Source organism: Chelonoidis abingdonii, chromosome 4, assembly GCF_003597395.2.
Source record: "Chelonoidis abingdonii isolate Lonesome George chromosome 4, CheloAbing_2.0, whole genome shotgun sequence".
NCBI lineage: Eukaryota > Metazoa > Chordata > Testudines > Testudinidae > Chelonoidis > Chelonoidis abingdonii.
The window spans coordinates 9318831-9344032 of NC_133772.1; the positions used below are offsets into that span (position 1 = coordinate 9318831).

Below are 25202 nucleotides of genomic sequence, written 5' to 3' on the forward strand. Positions count from 1 at the left end.
TTTACATAAATTATTCCCCCTGTAGCAATAATCATTTTCTGAAAAGAACAGAAAACTCAAGAAAGTATCCATATTACTAAAATGTGTTTTAAATTGTAAAAATTGTACACTCGACAAAATGTACAAATTTTATCATACGTAGAAGCTAGACTTTCCAATAATCCAAAAGAAGATTGCGGTACCAGAGCAGCGATGCGATACACCTCAGTGGTTTAGGAGCCACATTAACGATCAGCATTACCCAAAAGAACATAGTAGCATAAATTCATTATAGTATTATAGATTCATATTTAAACAGTATGGGGGAAATATTTAATTTTTATATATTATATACATTTACTCTCACAGCAAAATGACTGACCAAGGATTTTATCAACTACAACTGGTTAAGAAGATAGTAAAAACACCCTGATTGGTTGTTAATTAAAGCACAGAATGTTTTAATATGTGCTGGAAAGAGCCAATTGTGGCTTGCAAGATTCAGTCTGAGTATCACTGTACTAGAGGCAGAATCACAAGAGTTTAGCTGTGAGTAGGCAACATATATACTAGGACGGAGAAGTAAACAAAGCAGGCCAAATCATCATAAGTAGCCAGTCCAATATAATGTCAAAACTATTTGAGAAAAATCTCTTTATACACTTCTCTAGATTCAGTAACTATTTTAACAAAACTAAAGCACAAGTTTGTCTTTGGAATATTATTACATTGCACACAGCCTCAGCAGCGAAACCCTGGAAGCTAGTAAGTCTCAAAAGAAAAACATAGAACAGTATAATTTCAACCTTTTAAATTCTCAGCCTACCAGCTCAAAATTAGTAACAATTAACTATGATTGGCAGAGGAAACTAAGCTCACAAAACAAATACTGTAAAAAATAACTTGTATTACAGTTTATACCACGACAATAACGCACATAAGCAGCAAGGTTTAACATTACTACTACCATCACAATGAGCTAGCTCATTAAGGACTACAATCTAAAATATTTATTAACCAATTATCCCTCCTCTACTCTGTTATACTCATTTGTAGAGTCTTCTCTTAAATTAGATCATAAGCTTTTGGGGGAATGGACTGCTACTTTCTGCGTATGTGTGTACTGCCCAGCACAATGAAGCTCCAAACAGGAAATGACACAAACAATAAAATGAAAACGATAGGTTCAAGGGATCCTTCCAGTGGCCTATTGGTTGAGCTTAACAATCTTTTGCAACATGCAGCAAAATATCTGCAATAGATAGAACCATTGAACTCTCACAAATTTCCAAAACACGATTTTGTATTAAAATATTGCTTCTTTTCTAATTGAGGGTTTTGGAATGTCTGCAGGTAGAGTCATCTAATTCCCCATGGCCCATCAACTGCTTCCCTCTCTTTTGGCCAAGCAGCATCACTTGAAATGGAGAAATGCGACTTCACCTGGTGCAATTTTCCCATCCTGCGCAGCAGGTCCATCTTTCAGCACATTCTTCACCTGGAGAAACTCATCCGGTCTGTCTCCACCAATGATTGTGAAACCAAATCCCACAGTGCTTTTCTTCAATGATGTCCGTATAAGGGCTCCTGTAAGTTGGGCTGGATCTCTGGTGAAGAGTGACTTCTCTGATTCTGCACATAAAGAGAAGTCAACACATTTAGTCTGGATAAGGGAAGACTGACATGGTAACAGTTTTCAAGTATGTAAAAGGTTGTTTACAAGGAGGAGGGAGAAAAATTGTTTTTCTTAACCTCCCAGGATAGGACAAGAAACAATGGGATTAAATTGCAGTAACGGAGGGCTAAACTTCCTAACTGTCAGGGTGGTTAAACACTGTAATAAATTGCCTAGGGAGGTTGTGGAATCTCCATCCTTGGAGATTTTTAAGAGCAGGTTAGACAAACACCTGTCAGGAATGGTCTAGATAATACTTAGTCCTGCCATGAGGCAGGAGACTGGACTAGATAACCTCTCAAGGTCCCTTCCAATACTCCTATGATTCTATGATCTGACATCATCAGCAATTCTGCTAAGAAATGACCCATAGGTAAGTCCAGATAGTTTAACAGGGTAAGAAAACAAGATGGTTGAAAACACCCAATTAACATGTCTGTGAATGTACATAATGTTGCAAAACAGAATGGGACAAGAGGAAATTTTTGAACATTTAATCAAAACCATCAGCAACTTCTGAATTATGGAAGAGTGGAAAACAGGAACCTTTTCGCTGTAAAAATCAAATGACAGTTTTGAAAGGACTAAAGGTTGAAAGTGGGTATGATTATAACCCACTGTGAGGGTTAGTGAAAAAAACTGGCTTTGATTTAACAAAGTTAGGAGCATTTGAAAATTGTGTTGGAGCATGCAATATTCCTTATTAAATGTACAGGCATGCACTCAGATGTGTTGTGTGCATATGTATCATAAGAGTGCATTAAAACAGCTTTATAATGTTTTACATGCACAAAGCACTTTACAAAGGGTGGTTAATCCCTGCAACACCACTATGAAATAGGTAGCTAGGCCACTGGTATTATCCCCATTTAACTGTTGGGTTAAGGGAACCAACAGGTTAAATGACTTGCCAAGGCCATAAAGCAGCACAGCAGCAGAGCTGGAACTAGAACTGTCATGTCTCCATTCCCAGCTCCCTTGATTCTGTGCTCTAATCTTTTAACAAGGCCCAATCCAAAACTGGTAAGAGCCAGAAGCCTAACAGTTCGGTGCTGCTGCTTCATCCACACCCTCTGACTGGCTCTCCCAATTCCCTTGCTGCCTAACCAAATGGACTGTTCAAGCTGGTTCTGACTACCAGCTTTAGAATGGTTTAAGCTGCTTAAGCAACTTTAAGGTCTTAGACCAGTTTCAACTGCAAAAACCCTCACAATTTTGGGGAGCAGAGAATCCTGTGGCACCTTATAGACTAACCCCTCTGATACTCGACAATTTTGTCCTGGCCAGTGGACAGGAAACACTAATATTGCCTTAAGGCATTAATAATGCATACGTACTCAGATATCAACATGAAAACTCAGCTTGCAATAGTCAGACATTAGTTGAGCTTTGACTAACTACAGCCTGTTAAGGCTATATGTGCATAGTTTACTTATGATGTTGACAGACACAAGCTGACCTACGATGTCTACTGTCTGTTACAGAACCAGTAACTTGTTCTGAAAAAGCTAGAAAATTAAATACAGCTAACTAAATTAAAGCAACATTTTCAAGGTTTCATAAATAAGCATTCAAAATGCCAGCTATGTGAAAATGCCTATTAAAACTGTTTTTCAACTTAACTTCTGGACTCCCTATACTCCATATACTAAAGCACGTTAATTTAGTCCAAGTTGTCATCTCAATAGAAGTCAGGGAAAAACCACTTATGAGCACAGTGAACATTTAAACTAATGGCAAAAACACAAAATGAAGATCTACTTGAACTAAAACACCCAGAAACTTTCACTTTTAAGACTGCTCTCCATTCATAAAGATACTGCAGGGAATAGTGAAAAACAGCCACTTAAAGTACCTGGTTTTGAAGGGCCAACATCAGTCTGTCCTAGCTGTTTTTTTCTCTTGGCTTCCAATACTGGATTTTCAAACTGGGTTTTCTGGTTAATGTGACTGTAAAATATATAAACATGTTAGAATTTCAGGGTAAAAAGCTCTATTCCAATTTCACGGGGAAACCAACTACATGTGGTTTTAGTACAAATATTATTTTGCTTTATCTTAGATAAACACCAAGGAGGGATGAACACTAAGATAATATTATAATCAATGTGGATAACAGTGAAATTTTTTTATCCAGACATTTTGATTTACTTTTCAAAGCCATTGAGGCTTTTAGTGCCTGTAAGATGCTTATAGAAGCAAAGTGAATCATGTTCTGGCTCTTCAGGAGCCTTAATAATAATGTATGTCAGCAAAGACTAGCTGTTCAGTAAATTCCATTCTCCTTTACAAAATTTGTGACTTGGCTCCGTTTTAAAGTGACATACAAGGTCATTAGTGAAGAGCTTCAATCATCAAATCACAGAAAGTGGCTAAGCCAGCACTCAAGGTTTCTTGAAAGCACAGGAGGTTTGTTTGTCTTTAGATAGGTTGAACCCATGCTCAAAACAGACCCAAGCAAGTTTGGCATCCATTTTGTTCTCCACTGACTATATGAACATTAAGAGCTCCACAGTTAGAAGAAATGTATATGCAGTCTCAGCACTGCACGTCTGCCTTCCCCTTGTTTCAGTTGTGGATTGCAATTCTTGACAGGATGAAAAACTTCAGAACTCAGATTTTGAGGAATATGGTTATGGGTATATAATTTCATTAACAGTGCTTGATTAATATATTTCCTGCAATTCTGATGAGGGAGGAATGGGGAAGTGACACTGCACCCCATATTCATCATAGTGATGATTATGATATGATTATGACAATTATTATCCTTTTTGTACAAGATCAGTCATGTGAGGTGTCATTGAAAAGTTATGATTTGCTAAATATGATTATCCTATTTCTGTACATGTATCAATTTTGTATCTGAAGTTATGAATATTGACAATGTATTTGTATTTCAAATGTGCTTACTCTAGGTAACATCCACAACTAGACTTTCAGGTACAATAATGGCTCATCAACAAAGACAATGGACCATGGAAGAGCTTAGCATTCCTGTGAACATCTCAGCCAGCCAATGAGTATCAGCTGCTACGACTCAGCAAGGCACACAAGGGCATGTGACCAGACCACATGACACTGAACTTCATTCGGGTACCTGTATTTTTGCACAGACTGGGAAGTGACATCGTCTCAGGGTCTCACGCCCCACACAAGAGAACACCTGGAAACACCTGAGGAACAAAGACTGAACTGCGGTAAGTGCTGGTCCCAGGTTAAAGGGATTTCTAGCCTGTGTATGGAAATTTGGTGGACTACTTGTCTCATCAGTCAGGATGAGAAATAACTAATTCAAATCTTATCTATCTAGTATATTAGGCTTAGTTTGCAGTTTATTTGCTAGGTAATCTGTTTGCTGTTTGATCTGTTTGCTGTCACTTAACATCTTTTTGTAGTTAATAAACTTGTTTTATGTTAATCAGTGTGTCTTTAAGTGAAGTGTCTGGGAAAATCTCAGCTTGGTTAACACAGGCTTGTTGTGCATATATTTCACACATCAATGGGAAAGCGAACTATATTAATGAGCTTGCATTGTACAGATCTCTGGCAGTGCAAGATGGTATAATACTAAGTTTATATTCTAGCAAGGATGCAAGGCTAGGGAGCGAGGAAACTGGCTGCTGTTTTGTCTGTCTATCCTTGAGTGGCTTAGGTAAAGTACTCAGGTAGCTCAGTTGGGTGTGTGATGCCACCTGCTGTCATGTTGGGCGATAACACAGCCTGGAAAGGCTGGCTGAATCACTAGAAGAGCAATGTGAGAGGGACCAGCCCAGCTGAATGGTTAGGAGACATAGTGGTTCCATCTGCTTCCAGACTGCATCCTGGAAGGGACAACCCATCACAGGGGGCGTTCCATTAATTGTATTCTTGAAAAGAATGGGAACTTTTTTCCTAATTAAAATCTGTAATCGCAAATTACATGTTGAAAAATTATTAACCTTACTATTATGTTAAAAGCAGACACTGCCAGGTAATGCAAACTCTAAAATTAGATGTTGTAAAAATAAGGGGAAGTCTTATTGAATAACTAAATTTTACTACTCATGAAAATGTGTTAGTTACACTGAAAAAAATAAATATTTTGGTGTGCTAGTGCAGGAGCCTAGAAAGTCAGACCAGTCTAATCTATTCAAAGCTGAAAGAAATGCAGTCTATAAACACCATCAAAATGAAAAACAAATGAGATTTTGTCTGGATTTTCAAAGGCACGTAAGGGATACAAATTCAGTGGGATTTGGGCACCTAACTCCTTTAGACTGCTTTGAAAATCCTAGGTTTTATGTGCTTTGAGTTTTAATAAGTTAGGGTCCACATCGTCTTTAGCTATGCACAAACTATTCCCATATGCATTTATCAGGGGACAGAATTTGCCCTTTAGGACTTACTAAACAAGTACATACTTTAAAATAAATCTGTTTTACTGAAGTCAATTGAATAGATTTTTTATTTACATGTACTGGTACATGTTGGCCAACATCAGAGCTGAACATGGTCTCTTCTTCACCTAGCCTAACTGCTATACTGTGGTTTTCGTCTATTGTGGTTTTGCCAGAACACAGTATACTAATCTAACCTGTTTTGACACTCATTTCATCACAGTTTTTATGAGCAGGACATATGTTTTACCTTAAAGTCTTTATTTCAGTAGGTAGTCATTATTACTTGCATTACCTACACTCATCATATATTTCTGCAGAGGGAGTATCTAAATCCAACAACTAGAAAAAAGGTGATTAATTATACAAAGTAGAGCATAAAAAATAAGGTATACAGTAATACAATTAAAAAAAGCAATCAAAGATCCCTGAGATCTCAACTCCCCCTGAAATATGGGTCAGTATTATACAATGTAAAAAATGGTTAGTCGCATCTGGGGGCAACTGCACCTGTATTCCCCCTCTATGGTCCTGCAAGAACACCTATTCTTAGGGTTCCAGCACTGCAGCTGTTGCCTCTCTGTAGCAGAGACACATCTCTCTCCCTCTCCTGAACAGGGTACTTCCTGGCTGCACAGCTCCATGGCTACACTGTAAATTTCCCCGCAAAGTCATACTGACTAAGCCAACCAGCTTTACTTTTCTCCTTAGAGATAGTAAACAGTATAATTGCCACACAACTCCTTCTAAATACAGTTAAGTTGCCACAAAGCTCTTTCTAAGGAAATGCTTTTGCCTTAAGAATAAATGTATTACAGAAAAAACATTAACAATAAAAGAACCTACAAGCATACAAATAAGCTTACTAGAGAGATCGCCCCAACTCCAACAAGTGCTCTGGTCAATGAACAGTCCACAAGTTCATAACTCCTTTTGCTCAGAACAAGAACACCCATGAACCTGAGAGTTACTCCTTTATGTCATTTGGGCCTTTTGACGGTGGAAATAGGTCATTTGTAGACAAAGATCTCCTCCTCATGGAGAAGCTACAAATGGAGTGGAAGTGGGCATTTGCATTCCCCACTTCCCTAGGAAACCTACTCAACTAACACGTTCATATTTGTTTAAAAGAAGGCTTCAAAGCTCATAACACTTCCCAAGGTTTACATTAGTCATGTCTCCTAGACAAATGACATACAATCCCACAATCAGACAAACATTTGCATTTTTAATACAATGAGCTTTCAAGATACTTAAATTGAATTCAATAAGGCTTATTCAAGATACTGCAGAAAATTGCCATAACTGTCAGTCAAAATCTATAGAAAGTTCTCTGGATATACTGGGATAGAGGTTGTGAGATTTGATTGGAGGTCACACAATGAGGCAGTGGCAGAGTTAGAACAGAACCCAGAAGTAACCAGTCAGTCCCACTGCAGCACATTTCCAGTGCTAAACACACTGTGTATCCAGTCTTAAACAGACAGTGCCCATGCACTTTGTAAACAGTGCTTGAAAGATGAAATGACTGACTTCCTGCTACATTTTTGTTCCAATGAAACAAGGAAGAAGGAAATTATCTCTCTCTTGATTAAACCTTATACTTGTACCTGAAGCTCTTTTACTTTGGTAGGTCCCAGCTCTGTTCTCCCACACATTATACAAAAAGAGAAAACACACGCCCTCTTTCAACTTTTAAAAAGATCTAAAGCCTTTCCAGTCCCAGCTCATGAATGGGAATGTGGATTACTTCTGAGCTATGTGGAATAATCCAAGCACTTCTAGCTAATGATTTAAATAAGATGGGGTTCTTCCAGCAATAAACCACTGGGAACTTAAACATACACTGGACTCAGCTTCAGGTTTAAAGGGGGAAAATCAAAAGACAGGCCAATTCCCCATTTCCATTCCAAACACAACGGAGATAATAGGCTGTGTGATGTTTCATTCCAAATTCTTTGTGAAAATATGATGATGATATGAATATGACGTAACAGATGTACTTTATGCAAGATGGCTCATGTGAGAGATCATTTGAAAAGTTATAATTTACTGAATGTGATTATCCAATTTCTACGCTTGTATCACTTCTGTATCTGAAGTTAGGAATATTAACTAAATATTTATATTTCAAATGTGTTACTTTGGGTGTCGCCCCCAACCAGTGCTTCAGGTACAACAATGGAAAAGCCAGACAGGGCTAATGGGCCACCAGCAGAGACAATGGACTGTGAAAGAGCTCAGTCTGCCTGTGGACACTGGAGACCGCCTGCGAGCAATGGCTGCCACAGTCCTGTAGAGACACGGGTCTTGTCACCTGATACTAAACCTGAGACTTCTTGTAACTTTCCACTGGAAGGAAAAGGGGGTTGAGTTTGGGAAACAAAGGCTTCCCACCTCATGTAAACCCTGTTTAAGGGTGGGGAAGAAGGCAAAGGGGATTCCTCCTCTCCATGGCCTACTGGCCAAAGAAGAAAGACTGCTAAAGCCACCTGAAGAGAAGGTAGGGCCGGGAGTCCAGACTGAGACAGGGGTCCAGTCTGAAAAGCAATACAACTGGAACTCTGAACCACAGAAACTTTGTAACCTGCCTAAAATAACATTTAGGATGAGAATTTACATTTTGTAACCTGTTCCTTAAGTATATTGATCTTAGCTTGCATATTTTGCTTTATTTGGTCAGTAATCTGCTTAGTTCTGTCTTATCTCTTATATTCACTTAAAATTCACCTTTTGTAATTAATAAACTTATTGCTTGTTTATAATATAACCTAGTTTATGCAATTTCTAATGGGGGGAGGGAGGGTGGAGAACTTGTGCATCTCTCTTTCCACATCGAGGGTGGAGGTGAATTTCATAAAACCTTTGGATTTGTACCCCTTGAAGGACTGGGCATCAGAGTGTTGGAGCAAGCCCCAAAGGTTGAATCTTTCCAGAGCGTATCTCTGTCTCTCTGTGCAGCTGGGTATGGCCCTGCCTGTGTGCTTGGCTGGAAGAGGCTTGTGAGCCTAACCCAGCAAGGTCAGGTAAAGGGGACCCAAGCTGGCAGAACAGCTTGACTCAGTTAATCCCTAGAACTGAGTTAATCCCAGAAAGGGCCCAGACCCGTCACAGGCAGTGTGTGGGAGCTAAGGAATGTACAGTGGCTGAGTGAGTTGTACTAAGATGAAAGAAAATGGATTTCATAGTAGTATGACATCACAGGTAACTCTACTTTGGAGGAGACCTCATTACGATGGTGGACTGCAGCAATAGTGTTTTTCCAAATACGCTATAAGATTTTAGAGAACTCCTTCCATATACATTTTTCTTAAACCATAGATTCCCACAGTATTTTTGCCAGCAAGTTAAAGAAATATGGGTGGATAAATGGACTATAAGCTGGCTAGATCATTGGGCTCGATGGTTAGTGATCAATGGCTCCATGTCTAGTTGGCAGCCGGTCACAAGCGGAGTGCCCCAAGGGTTGGTCCTGGGGCCAGTTTTGTTCAGTATCTTCATTAAAGATCTGGAGGATAGCATGGATTGCACCCTCAGCAAGTTTGCTGATGACACTAAAGTGGGAGAAATGATTGATACTCTGGAGGGTAGAGACAGGATACAGAGGGACCAAGACAAATTAGAGGATTGGGCCAAAAGAAATCGGATGAGGTCTAACAAGGACAAGTGCAGAGTTCTGACCTTAAGACCAAAGAATTCAACGCACTGCTACAGACTAGGGACCGACTGGCTAGGCAGCAGTTCTGCAGAAAAGGACCTACAGGTTACAGTGGATGAGAAGCTGGATACGAGTCAACAGTATGTCCTTGTTGCCAAGAAGGCTAACAGCATTTTGGGCTGTAAAAATAGGAGCATTGCCAGCAGATTGAGGGATGTGATCATTCCCCTCTATTCGGCATTGGTGAGGTCTCATCTGGAGTACTGTGTCCATTACTGGGCCCCACACTACAAGAAGGATGTGGAAAACTTGGGACAGTCCAGCAAAGGGCAACAAAAATGATTAGGGGGCTGGAGCACATGACTTATGAGGAGAGGCTGAGGGAACTGGGATTGTTTAGTCTGCAGAAGAGAAGAATGAGGGGGGATTTGATAGCTGCTTTCAACTACCTGAAAGGGGTTCCAAAAAAGAGATGGATCTAGACTGTTCTCAGTGGTACCAGACGACAGAACAAGGAGTAATGGTCTCAAGTTGCAGTGTGGGAGGTCTAGGTTGGATATTAGGAAAAAGCTTTTCACTAGGAGAGTGATGAAGCACTGGAATGGGTTACCTAGGCAGGTAATGGAATCTCCTTCTTTAGAAGTTTTCAAGGTCAGGCTTCAGAAAGCCCTGGCTGGGATGATTTAGCTGGGGATTAGTCCTGCTTTGAGCAGGGGGTTGGACTAGATGACCTCCTGAGGTCCCCTCCAACCCTGATATTCTATGATTCTTCTGCAATTATTAAAAGCTAATTCATTTATAAAAGCTAGTGCAATGAAGCCGCATTATTTGGGCTGCTTGCTCTGTGTGTTATTCAGAATGCAGATATATGTTTTAAATTTTCCATCTACATGGAACTACTCCTATGCAATTCATTTTTTGAAGGAAATCTGAATTTAGGAAGGAAATAATTTTGAACAGCTCAGATACAGGTGCAGCCATCTTCAAATAATTTCAGAGCAGCATCTGAAGACGAGCATTGGCACTGCAAGATTATCAATTTCTGATTTCGTAATTTAAGGATGACCAGGAAAATAATAATGCAATGCTTTTAATCCAGAAGTCTTGGAGGACTTTCTAACTGTATGACAAACCCAGAAGCTCAGTCTACATCAAAATCTCAGTTTCGCTTTTTATTATATTTTTTTGCCTTTGTTCCGCAGCTACATTAAAACCTTTTTAAAAGGCTCTCAATTAAAAACAAACAAACAAACTTTCAGATTAGCTTTATAGACCAGAAATGTAACACGTGTGTCTCTGGGTATCTCTGAATGAAGTACAGCAGAGGAAAAATTGAATTTTAGGTTTTTCTCAAGAATAATTTTTGATTAAATCCTTATAATCCTAATTTTTGCTCAGCTATTTTTTCCATAGCAGTTTGAATATTTCTGCTTATAAAATATGAACTCTGAAGTAAACTATGAAGTTTTACCCTGGGTTGTCTCTTGTAGCAAGGTTTTCAGGTGCAAAATGTCCCTCCTCTAGTCTCTTGTTTAACAGGCAGTCATTGAATTTTTACTTAATTCTCTGGAGACTCTATATCATGCCAGAAGAGGCAAGAGCAGTTATGTCAAGTGTGCATAGGAGAAGTGATCAACAAGGATTTATTATCCAAGCAAAGCAACCTAATACTTCAGCTTCCTCCAAAACACAAACCCTTAAATTATTCCTTCACATGATAAAGAACACTGTAAACAGCATTGTCTTCATAAATTAGGATAAAGCACACAAGACAATATGTAACAGCTATGAGCATCTCCTGAATAAGGAACCTTTCTAAGAGTAAAGCAGTATCTCTTCTACAGCATATTTGAATGAATGCACCATCCTAAATAAACGCCTATTAGCTTTTCATTGAAAAACACATGAACATGCCAAAAAGATTACTTTGAACTCATTCCAGAAAACAGAACTGCTGACCCATACAGAATTACTGAAGCAAATGCTTCTGCCTCAGGGATTTGGAATACTATGGCGCATGAACATGTTTTATGAATCTACAAAACTCTGAAGTAGGAAGGTTGTGGACCACCCTGGGCTTCCAGCAACTAGAATTCTATACAAATCATTGTATTAAGAAGGGCCAGAAATCTGTACTACCAAGTTTTTCTCCAAATTTTCTATCAAAATTATTTATTCTCAGTTTTAGATTTTCATCCATGCTCCTTCACATATCAAAACCACTAAAGCCATTGGTGGGTGTCACTATCAGTCACAATAATGAAGCCATTTGGTTTAACAAGTAAGAGCTCTGTGGAGCAACCATTCAAGTAGCAGCCCTTTACCTCCATCAGTCAACTCACTGCAGATTACTGTGCTGGTGATGCAAACTTCAACAGTCTGGGAATCAAGCCAGGGTCTCCACAGTGCACCCAACTCTGCTCATCTGTACCCTGAGTACAACCTGCATTTTGAAAATCTAATAAATTACTCAACCATAAAGCATGCCTGCCCTAGGAAATTTCTTACATCACCATAGTTCTTTGCTGTTAAAAATCACTGAGCACTTCTGTGACTTTTTCCATTGGGGTAGAGCACTTAGAGCACTATAGGAACTGTTGCAACTTGCTCTAGTATGTTCCATTTTGGTTGGGACTGAATATCCCAGGGATTTGCACTAAGGAACAAGCCCTTTCCCTTTGCATACGCTGGTTTGAATACGGACAAAGCTACAGTGACTATAAGTCACTATCATACCAGGCTTACTGTGTGCTGTGACTTGTATGCACGTTTTGTGCTGCATCACACTGGCAAACGTTCCCATCACAAGTGTCAATAATTGGCAGCCATATTGGTAATCTCTTAAGAGAGCCTAATGTAGTGTTCCCCCAACCTGGGGTACACCAGACTAATTCAGGAGGATATGGCAGAGGAGAGGATCAATGCAGGTGGGGCAGGCTTCAGGACCCCAAATCGACCCCTCCACTGTGCTGCTGCATATGCAAGGAATATCACCCATCTCCCTACTTCCTCCTGTTGTGACTGTGAACATAGCTGGCAGTAGGAGCAACTCACATTAGCAATCCAACAGAACAAGCTTCTCTTCTCTGTTCCCTTGGAATCAACACCCGACACCAATTGATGACTCCCATGCACTCACTGCATGTTTAAATTTACTTGTGCATAGATTTCAGAACCAAGCACAAATTAATTTTTGATGGTCTTCAAAAAGAACACACACCAGACAATGAGAACAACTGGACCTCCTGCTAATTCGAACGTGGTGTTGGATGGGAAGAAAAATTCAGCATCCATAGCAAAATTTGTTGAAGTCTGGTTTTTACCAGCTTTGTACTGGGAAAACATTTATTTCATTTGCTATAAATTCCACATTATGTCACACATGCAGGAAGCAGTTAACCAGTTGTGTTCTAACAGGAGGACACAGAAGAGAAAGTTACATAATGCAAAGCACCACAGTTCCAGTTAGTCCTCCAAAGCTGCAGCCTTGAGAAACAAAACTAGGGGGTGGGGAGAAGAATACGGCGTTGCTGAGTTAATGCAGCTCTCTGCAAGAAAGGGGGAATAAATTAAAACAATTTAAGATGATAAAAATGACCAAGCCAACGTGAAGCCACCGTTCTGTGCTTTAAATGTGAATCACCATACCCATGGAGCCAGTTTTGAGAAGAAAAATAAAAGAAGGCTCAAGAGCTGGCAGATCCCAGGCTCTGGGAGAGAAAACACAGCAACAGAATCCAGGGCAATCAGCCTAAAGAACATACTAAAATGACTGTGAGCCTGGAGACACTGAACTGGATCCTTATCCTGTGCAGAGAGTGGGTGAGTGCAAAAAGATTTAAATAAAATAAAATTATACTATTGTGGCTGGGGGAGGAAATATAGCAGTGGCCATTTTGGAAAGCTCAGACAAACAGAGGGAGTGTGGTAGCAGTCATCTTGAAAGAGACACAACAGGCAAGGAGAAGAGACAAAATCTAGATGTCTGGGAAAAGAAAGAAATCCTCCAATACAAAGATCTTTTCCCCTCCCCATCCCAAAACAAGAGAGTAACTTTCTTGCCAAACAAATAAATTAATGGAGGCAGGTGGAGAAGCACCAGTCACTGAGACTGACTGGAAGGACCTGCTGTAAGAAATCAAAAAGATGAATAAGGAGAGGAGGGAAGAGTTCCAGGCTTACAATAAAGATACAAAAATGAAATTAATGGGAAAATATTAGATGTGGAAGCAGGATTAAAGGACCAATTGGACAGCATTATTAATCTAACTGAAAAAACTGAAACAACTGAACAAAGAGGAAAAAATAGAATTAAAGCTGGAGGTCATGGAAAACAGAGAATACAAGAATTACTTAAGGATTAAAGAGTATTCCAGAGGAGACTGAAGGAAACAATCTGTTGGTCATATGGACAATATTTCCCATGACATTTTAAAACTGGGCAATATTTATCGCATTCATATTGGGAGGGCTCACAGATCCCTTTTCCCCACGCCCCCAGCAAGCTCCAGGCTAAAAGACATGATTGTCTTGTCTATACCACTACCAAGACAAGGATAAATTTCTCAGGGCAACGAGGGAGAGAGCTGACTCTCTGATGATTCTTAACCAACCCATACAAATTTTCCCATATCCGGTAACCTCAACCTTTAAAAATCAAAGAGAATTATACCAGGTGACCACATTTCTTGGATAGAACAATATAAAATACAAATCAGGGTTCCCATTTAGAGATTGTTATTTAAATGGAAGGACCTATGCGTCTAACTCAGATCCAAAAAAGGGGGAACAGATACTTACAAAAATGGGAATGGGTAATTCAATTCCAGAACAATCTGAATAGGGTCAAAGGCTTTCCCAGAAATCACTGGGAATCAGTGAGAACAAAGAGAACGGGAACAGCTCAAAAAGATACATTGTCAAGACAAAAGGATGGACTGTAAAATCAGAATAAACTGTCTAGATCCAGAAGAACAAAATGAATAAATGGATATTCTATCCATGTGGTTATAATGAAAAAAGGAATAGATAGAATGGAAGATGGGCTGGGTAGCACTCAGGATAGCTTATGTGGATATAGCATGCTTACGGAGTATAATATAGTTAATTTACTATTGTTATTTATATTAGTTTATAACAAAAGTTAATAATGAAATAGGAGAATCAGATCACACCAATGAAGTAAGTTTGACTTCAGACTTATCACAAACATTCTAAAATTTATATTGATTGGAGAAGGGTCAGCTGCAGTGGAAAATTTTAAGAATATGTGAAGTCATTGATGGTATAATAATCTCCTAACACCTAGTGTTATAAAGATGTTTGATCAGATTAGATAAGGCTTGGTTCTTAACACACACACACACACACACAAGACAAGACACTTCCCCACACACCCCAGCACAGAACTAATATGTTGATAGAAGAATTAACCAAAGGCCAGGCTTCAAGGGACCAGGCGGCCATGGGGGAATGCAGAGGGAGGGTGGGAGGGAAGGAAATGGGATAAGAGAACAAAAACAGAGATTAGATATTGTTGTGTGTCTTAATAGAAAAAACATTATATTAATAAAAACAGGGCTCACTTAAAAAATTTACAGCAAGTCAGATTCAGGATTATGGTACCACAATACAGGTTTTTAAAAAGAGAAAGCAACATATTTGTGAGTTTTAAAATTACTGGTGTGTCTAATATGAACTCTTTCTAAAACATCCTATCTAAAGAAGAGGTGCAAATGTAATAGAGACCTGGCATCTGGATGGAGGGTGGAATGTACATGTCACTGATTTTAGCAAAGGGTAACACACCGGGCAAGAGCAGACTCGATACTCATGGCAGAGTTTGCTAGTGTCATGACTATTAACACTAAGGGGCTGAACAATCCAACACAAGGAAAAGGGTATTCTGCTCACTGAAAGAGGATTTTCCTAGTATAATCTATTTGTTGGAAGATCACTTGAAGAAAAATGATAAATTGAATACTGCTTAGACATAGCTACCATATGTCTCTCCAGGGCAATCTAGTAGAAGAGGGTTGGCAACACTTGGCTAAACACTTCCCTTTTATTGTTGCAGTACAACTCATACAGAGGGCAGTTACATTTTAATTAAGGGGTCCTTGAAAGGTAAACTTCTCACCATAACCAATTAATATGCTCCCAAACAAGGACAAGCTTATAATAATAAATATAATATATGGAGATATACCTATCTCATAGAGCTGGAAGGGACCCTGAAATGTCATTGAGTCCAGCCCCCTGCCTTCACTAGCAGGGCCAAGTACTGATTTTGCCCCAGATCCCTAAGTGGTCCCCTCAAGGACTGAACTCACAACCCTGGGTTTAGCAGGCCAATGCTCAAACCACTGAGCTATCCTTCCCCCCAAAAATTATTATGAAAAGGACAATAAAACTGATAGGCCTTTAGCCAGAATTTTTTTAAAAAAAGAAACTGTTAAGTCAGCCACCCCTCTGATTAGAAATAAAAAAAGGAGATTTAATAGCTGCCATCAAACAGATTGCTGAAATCTTTGTTAACTTTTCCCACACTTTGTACACTTCAGAACATCCAAATCTTGAATTTATAAACAGTAATGGAGAAGTATGAGGCCACCTCAGCTCTGAGGAGGATTTGGCAGCTCTTGATTGGTAAATTGCTGTAGAAACTGTAATTAAGAATTTAAAATCTAATAAACCTCCAGGTCCCAATATGTTTTCTGGGGAGTATAACAGAGCTCCAAAAGCAAGTGTTGATCCCTATTTTAACTGAACATTGCAGAGGAACAAGATTCCAGATTCATGGAAAGCAGCAAAAATTGTGGTCATTCCTAAACAAAGAAAAGGTCTTGCCAACTGTGAATCATACTGATCTATTTCTTTAATTAACACAAATGTTAAAGTTTATGCCAAGGTGCTAGCAAACAGACTGAGTGTCATCTTGCCCAAATGTGTTCACCCTGGGTGGGTTCACAGCTGGCAGGCATCTCTGGTAATGTCAGAAGAACTCTGAATTTCATCTATAGTGTTAATTTTAGCAATTATTCTTATGCACTGTTTTTGTTGGATGTTGAGAAACCATCAACCTTTGCAGAGGGAGAATCTCAGACAGATTTTGGAACCCAGTTTTATACTCATATATTGGCCTGTATACTTCAATCTCCTCCTTTTAATTTGTCTAGGGGTATAAGACAAGGCTGCCCCTCCGTTGTTTATCTGCAATATATGAGAGAAGCAGCCCCTTGGTTAAAGGCATCAAAATGTCTTCAAGTTTAGAACAAAAAGTGCTGTTATATGCTGACAATATCCTATTACATTTGCAGGATCCAGAAGCATAATTAAAAATTATAGAACAATTGATGTCGGAATTTGAGCCGGTATCAGGCATCAAAAACCGATAAATCTGGAATTTTAGAAATTAATATTCCCAAAGGGTCAAAACAAACTGCTGTCACCCACATAAGTTTAAATGGGTAAAGGAATCTTTAAAATATTTAGGAATAAATATTGTGGAGAAACAAAACATCTTTTTAAAGTTAATTACCTTCTACTGTGGCATAAAATAAAGAGATTTGGAGAAATGGAACAAATATGAAATTTCTTGGCTAGATAGTGTAGCCTCAGTAAAGATGAATGTCCTCCTCTTACTATTTTTGTTTCAGTGCATCCCCCTACTGGTATCCCCAACATGACATTTAAAAACAGATCAAGATGCACTATTAAAATTCATATGGGACTCATAAAAGACAAAGGGTGAGTTCTAAAGTTCTGTGTAAGTCTACAAAGTCAGGTGGACGAGCATTCCCTAATTTGGCTTCTTATTATTATGCACTGCAATTCAAAGATATGATCAACAGGGTTAACAACCCATCCAAACACTAGGTAAAGCTCAAATAAGACTGTAGCCCAAATACAATTACATCTCTACCCCGATATAACACAAATTCGGATATAATGTGGTAAAGCAGCGCTCCGGGGGGGGGGGGGGGGCAGGGCTGTGCACTTCAGCGGATCAAAGCAAGTTCAATATACCACAGTGTCACCTATAACGCAGTAAGATTTTTTGGCTCCTGAGGACAGTGTTATATCGGGGTAGAGGTGTATTTATAGTAACTGTTGGGTTCAAAAGAAATTTAGATCACCCAAAATAAAAGCCACTCATTCATCCAGCCCACCGTAGCTTTTTAAAATTCCTGTCGCCAAGCCCGCTCCCTTAGCTATTTTCATTAATAATTACGAATATATTTCTAGGAAATATCAAAGTGATTATTCATTCTGGGTAAGAGCTGATATTCTTCAATTTGGACTGCTGTTCCAGGGTCCTGATTTAACATCATACCAAGAGATATGTAATAAAGTAAATACTAGAAAGATCCTGTATCAGTATTTATAAGTCAAAACACCTTATTGTGAAATCTGGATACAAGACAGTTCTATGTAGATCTTTAAACACATCTGAGGAATTGACCCAGGTGCAAGCTGGAACAAAGGGTTTAATTTCTAAGATGTATTCAATTTTGATTGAAAAAGATGTTAATAGGAAAACAACCCAGATGAAAAGATAGGAGAGAGATCTGGACAAAGAAATTGATCTAGATGAATGAGTCTCTATATGGGAAAGCGGATATATATTTTCAATTTGTGTAGCTCACAAAGAAAACTTTTACAAATGACTATATAGTTGGTAATTGACTCCAGTTAGGATTCACTGTATTTTTGCTACTAGGGAGGCACTCTGTTGGAGGGATTGCAGGGATAGGGGAACATACTTGCACATGTGGTGGTTGTGTCCAGAAATTCGATGGATTGCAGAGGAAACTACTAAAGAGATTAACCTTACAAGAAAAGGGCCAGCTTCCCAGAGATCCCCTGATCTGCTTACGTAATGCTCCCGTAAAGGACCTACTCGTTAAAACAGAAATTAATTAATTCCTTTTTATTGTTAACAGCAAAACTTCATATTGCATATTATTTGAAAAATGTGACTTCTCCTATGGAATTCTGGTATAGTAACATGTGGACTGTCCTTGTAATGGAAAAGCTTTCACACCAAGTATGTACACAAGAGAAGTGCCAAAAAAGATGGGTGATCAAATTTCTGAATGGAGGAGGGCTCCCCAGCCAGCAAGCCAGCTCCTTTAGTCGAGTTCTATGAATATTAACCTGATCCTGAATAAGTAATATGCAATGTAATATGTTAACATTTTATTGTAACTTTGCATTAATAAAAAGTTCAAACCCAAGAAAACCCCAAACTTTGAGATACTGCCTTAGCACAGCAAAATTCTCCTTGATTAAATTGCCGAATGTTGTCAGATCCCCAATAAATGATTAACATAGTGTATCAAAGAATGTTGCAAAGTGTAAGCTCACATTGCTTCATTTCAGCAAAAGAGTAAATATAAAAGGACAGCTCAATGTTGAAAACAAAACTTAAGTGTTTTGGAGGGGTGGTAAATCTTCATTCCCTTGTGACTGTCCAAATTCTAGTGTATATATATTTAAGAGTCAGCACCACATCCATTAAATTACAGAGGTCCATATATTCTGCTCCTGTCTCTCAAAGGGTAATTGCAATTGAGAACTAAAATTTAAAGTTTAATTTAAAAAGTTATACAAAGCCTAATCTTAATAGCTTGTTCCCCTGTAGTGTGTGCAACTCAAACAACAGCATTGTGCTAATTCATGACAGCAAAAAAGTGAAAATGAGTAACCTATTTTCATTATCCAAACAGAAAAAAATTAAAAAACAATTATGATGAAAAATCAGATTATCAAAACCAAAGGAATTTCAACTAACAGCAGGAAAAAAAACCTGGTTAAAAATATTTAAGTATCTTGGTAACTAGTTATTCAGAACAATGCCAGTTTCCTCTTCAGGGGCAGGACCAACCATCTCCTCATGAGGAGCTCAAAGATTAACCCTTTGAAGCATATTCCTACTACTAATTTGTCAATACTCAAAACAGAAACTCAACAACTGTACAATTCAGCCTTGACTTTTGAGGCTGCTTTTGGAGTGATAGGATGAACTCTGAGTAATAAGCATATTATCTATTTTAACAGAACTTCGCACATTTCAAAAGAGCTGCTGTAGACCATAATATTGGGCAATAAGAGAACGGCTTAGCAACGCAAATTTATTTCTTCTCCTGACACGAAATGGATGCTGCTTCCATATATCCATGGTATTTATTGCCTTTGTTGCTACACACTGAAATATGAAAGCAGAGCTGAGGTATCAAAATATTTATTAACCTGGACAATATTAAAACAACAGTGCTGGCTCTGCAGAGATCTCTCTAACATTTTTCAAACAAATGCTAATATTTTCAATTCTCTGCTAATTTTTCTCTTGATGATTGAAGGTGGTTTTCATTCAATCTGAGCTGAAGAATAAGCAAGCCCAGTCACAGTAAGTTAGGGATTTTCTGCTACATGGTACTGCTTTGGAGCCCAAGGATGAGGGGAAAGCAATTTCCTGCTGGTTTGTGAATATCACGTGTTTTACTCGAGAGGCTCCATTTTAAAGGTATTTCAGAACAGAGACATGCTCTGATCTCTTTAAAACATACAACATTCAGCATCTTCAGTTATTACAATAAGGATATTAAGAAAGAGATTCAACCACTTGGGCAAAGTCATTAATGCCAGATAAAGTTACTATTGTAACAAACTACTCTAATTCTTAGTTATACAAGAAAAATCTCACAGACATTTGTGAGGCAAAGTGAATCCTACTGCTTACTTGCTGCTTTCTGGTTTCCAGCCCAGGGAAATGGTTACTACTTTATCCCTCCCCTTCAGATGATAGATGGATGTATCTCAGTTAGTGTGAAGGGAAGCTACACACATCTTACCTATTAACTTATAGGAATAGTGCACAATTCAGTTACGGACACCAGAACTGGCCCTTAATTTACACTGGATACATAGTCATTAAATTAGCTGCATTACAATTTGCATTTATTACATATCAACTGTTTCATTAAAAGCAGCAAAGAATCCTGTAGCACCTTATAGACTAACAGACGTTTTGGAGCATGAGCTTTCGCGGGTGAATACCCACTTCGTCAGATGCATCTGACGAAGTGGGTATTCACCCACGAAAGCTCATGCTCCAAAACGTCTGTTACTCTATAAGGTGCCTCAGGATTCTTTGCTGCTTTTACAGATCCAGACTAACACGGCTACCCCTCAGATCCTTGAAAACTGTTTCATTGTTCTCTACCATATCTGATGTCCACAGGAAGTGAATAATTGGTGTAAACACTTACTCCACGTAGTATGTTCCATATTGAGGGTCTTCTATTTTCTCCCAGCCATAAGGAAGTTCTGTAATTAGAACAGAAGAATGAACAAAATTCTGTACTATAATGCAAAAGTATTTGAAAATGTCAAAGTTCATGTAGAAAAAAAAAGAGTGGAGAGATTATGGACTGACTGTATTGGAAATATGAAAGCAATTTATATATTCCCATGAATTGAGTGCTTGCATTTCCCAGAGAGAAAATGGGCCCCCCTTGTACTCGCTGGTCCATTGGAGGAGGGGACTTGCATTTTAAACAAAAAAAAGTTTTACAAGCTTCAAAGTGAAGCAGAGAAATATCTTAAGTAAGGAAAGGAGGAAGAGAAAGACAAAGGTCTCATTTTATTAGACTAAGCCTATTAATTATAAATAACTAGTTTCATTTGTGTAACTTTGTTTTTAACTCCCCAATCTGTAACTATAAGATAGCACTGTCCATGGCTGACCCATAGAGTGGAAAGGAGATATTGAAGCTTTTCCCAAAGAAGTACTTTCAGTCCATCTCAGCCCTGAATTGTAGGGCCATGCTAGTCCAGTCACGTAGTGCTTCCAGAAACCTCTGCCAAGGGGCCTAAATTCTGACCTGCAACCCCCTTGTTATTCCAATTTTACACACACATCCCCTTAACACCAATGCATTTCAAGCCAGACTCCCCACCTCCCTCTCCCAATGCACTGCGAGCCTGACCTACATCACTTGCTACTTTACACCTAGGCTCCTGAATCAGAATCAAAGAGGCAGTACAGTGGTGACAAGGACAAATGAGGACTAAAAAGATGATATCCCCAAATTCATTTCCATTTGTGTTTGTTATGATTTGAATCCAAGTCTCCAGAGTAACAAATCTAGAGGGAAACTAATGATCCCATATTCTGAAAAGTGTGTGCAATATGAAATTAAATCCTTACAAAATAAACATTCATATTGAAACAGCATAAAAATCAGAAAGCTCCCTTGTTTCTGAACTAAATTCAAATTCTTGTAGGATGGCTGCTAGAATCAGAGCATTATTGGCTGAATGTAATGAGCTGTCACCACAGAGGGCTGATTGCTATAGCTTTGCTACTCTAATTTGACCATAGAAATGTAAATATGGAAGCGCTGCTTGAAAGGAGCTTGGTGTGAAAGTTAAGACAAAATGGAAATATTGTTCCATTTGGAACACAAATTGCCTTTTATTTTTCTTTCAGATGTCTGGATTGTTTTGAAGGGTAAGATTTCTGTGTAATTATTTTGTTTGTTGTTTGTGGCTGCCCCGGGCTTGAAGGTAACAGGAATTTTCTTAGCATGTGGTAGCATGTTACCAATTATGAATATCAGTACAGCTCAGCAGAACTTGATAAATGCCCCAGTGGGACTATTTGTTTAAGTGCTGTTCATTAGAATGTCCTGCATCTCTCTCTTTAAAATGCCTTTTTTTATCCCATCCTCTCCCAGTGGTAGGCTTCACATATGTTTAATAAAAGGAGTAGTATGAGGCAGTGGCTTAAGCTGGCTTCATTATGAATAGATTTAGGGGAACAAAAGGCTGTTTTCAGTCTCATCTCAGTGCCTATTGACTCTTGTAACGCGGGAGGTGTTTGCTGCAGAGACTGCTTCTCTGTACATTTTTATGTTATTGGCTGGCTACACTGCACCACTGCCTTGCAAGTGTCTGCAGGATTTGCCTGTAGGCTGATTACCACCTACATTCTCACAGATCAGATTCACAATGTGAAGTCTTGATGCAAGAGGTGAATAGAAACGAATATAAGTCAGTTCCTACACTCTCCCCAAACAATCATAAATTATGATAGAGGGCCACCCTTAGTTACCTACTGCCAGCCGGCCCGTCAGTTCCCTGTATTGTCCCATATTAGAGAAGACAGTGAATATGCATTATTTTTAAAAAGCCAGTTGGGGTGCAAGAGAACTGAAAAGTAAAACTAGAAGTTTCTTAGATTTAGTATAAAAATTATTATACTAAGTAATTAAGGGTTCCATATTAAAATGGAAACAATGCTGTATCCCTGCTACTGTACTCTCAAGGAAATGGGAATCTGGACGGAAGGAAGTTAGTTCAAGATATTGCTAGTGACAACTATGGTCTGAATGCTGATACAGTTTTGGTACTAGCCTCTCTCTTTAAAGCCCTGAATGGGCTAGACCAGGGGTGGACAAGCCCTCAACCCCACTCCCCAGTTGGAGCACTGGAGCAGAGCAAGCCCTGGACTCTGCTTCCTGGCGGGAGCTTGAGGGATGGATTAAAACATCTGAAATGCTGGATGCAGTCCCTGGGCCATAGTTTTCCCACCCCTGGGCTAGACCAACATTTCACAGACAAATTCACTCTCTCTGACTGAACATGGCAGCTATGATCAATGGAAATGCTACAGATGATGATACACATAGGGGTCAGGGTTAGAGTGTTCTTGTTTGAGAATTATGCTATGGAAATTCTGTATCACTGGGGAACAGGGGGCTGAGTCCAAGCGTTGCCACACAGGACAAAAATCTCTGACTCCTCCTTCCCCTAACAGCAACTGCAGAACAAGGCATCGTTCCGTGGAGCTAAAGCACCCAGTTGCTAGCCAGTTATTTCAACAACGCAGTCCCAACAGCAATGGGTCATTACTAACAAAATTAGGTAACTAGTTTGGTTCTGCATCTTGGTTTTTACTTCTTCTCTATTTAACTGATAGGATTTCACTTGAAGAAAAAGCATGACTGACAAGCACTTTAACCATGGAACCCTGCTTAGATTATGATTCTCAAACATGTCTGTCATTTTATGAAGCAGTAAAATTCTGTCCGTGTTCAGCCCACTTTAAGCTTTATTTAGTGAAGGTTTAAGCTCTGCCATCATAGGGAGACATGAGACAGCTTAGGCAAAATGAATTCTCTAGGGCACTTCCACATATCAGGGACTTGCACTTCTGTTGAAAAATTATCCATGTGAAACCAGACAACAGGGAAATGTTTAAGCCAAATTAATTTAGACAAGGTAGAGATGCCAGAGGGACAGGAGAGGAGAGTGTAAGGATTTCTTTAAAAATCTTATCGTATTTTCTAGCATCTAAAGAGAGGCTAATTATTTTCAAACTTGCTAATAGAGATGCCTATCTTGATTATAAACTATTTATATTGTACAGCTGTCCCCTAAATGGAAATAAGAAGACACTGCTTAAAACGTGCAGCTGCTTCAGAGATTTTAAAATACTCTTACAATAAAGCCACTTATTATTGTGCAGCTTCACTCCCAAGCCTTGTAGCTTGGTCTGCACCTGGCCCAATTAAGAGTCAATTCATATGAAGTCCAAAGGCTCTTCTATCCCTTCACTTTGGGACTACCATTTATCTTAGCAGTCCTCATAGTCCAGTATCCTGTCTCCAACAACGACCAATACCAGAAGCTTCAGAGGATAGTACAGAAATCTCTTACTAGACAATGAAGTTTCTTCCTAAACTTAGTTAGGGGTTGCTTATGCTTTAAACCATGAGTATTTATATCCCTTTTAAAAAAAAAAATCTATCTTCTCATTCATACAAATGTCCAATCCTTATAAAAATTTTATTAAGATTTTGGTCCCAATAATCTCTTGTGGCAGTGAGTTTTTCATGGCTTAATTATACATTGTATTTACCTTTATTAGTTTTAAATCTGCCCCCTTCAATTTAACTCAACATACCCTTGTTCTTGTATTATGACAGTGGGTAAAAGGGAGCACCTGATTTACCTTTTATTTACTGTTTGTTATTTTGTACACTTATTGTATCCCTAATTTTTTCCCACATCATCCTTAAAAGCTTTGCCATTATTCTATCAAAATTTCACTTCTCTCTCTCAACTGGAAACTGAAGAGTATTTCAGGTGAGAGTGTACCACTGATATAAAGTGACAAGGCTGTACTCTTAGTATTACACTGTAGCCCATCATCTATGCATTCTAGTATTTGAGGGCTTTTCCCTTGCACATTTGAACAATGGTGCTCATTGAGCTGTCTACAAAGATGTCCAGGTCTTTCCCCTCAGTGGTTACAGCAAATTTAGAACCAAGTAATGTGTTATTCTGCTCTCCAGAATTCGTGTGTATCCACAATTCACTTAAACTCCATTATTCCAATGAAAATATACTGAAGCCACTCTCAAGCCCAGTCATCCTACTGCTGCTGCAAAGCCACAGGCACTTAACTCTATTCTGAAACCATTAGGGTATGATGTAGAAA

General features: G+C 38.9%; 1 protein-coding gene across 1 annotated transcript in view; it reads right to left on the reverse strand.

Annotated features, from left to right (window-relative positions):
• Positions 1-25202, reverse strand: part of MAGI3 (membrane associated guanylate kinase, WW and PDZ domain containing 3) — a 227699-nt gene that overhangs the window by 60165 nt on the left and 142332 nt on the right. The window contains 3 exon segments of the mRNA XM_032766590.2: positions 1423-1611; positions 3510-3604; positions 20965-21022. Of these exon segments, the coding sequence (XP_032622481.2) occupies positions 1423-1611; positions 3510-3604; positions 20965-21022 (342 nt within the window).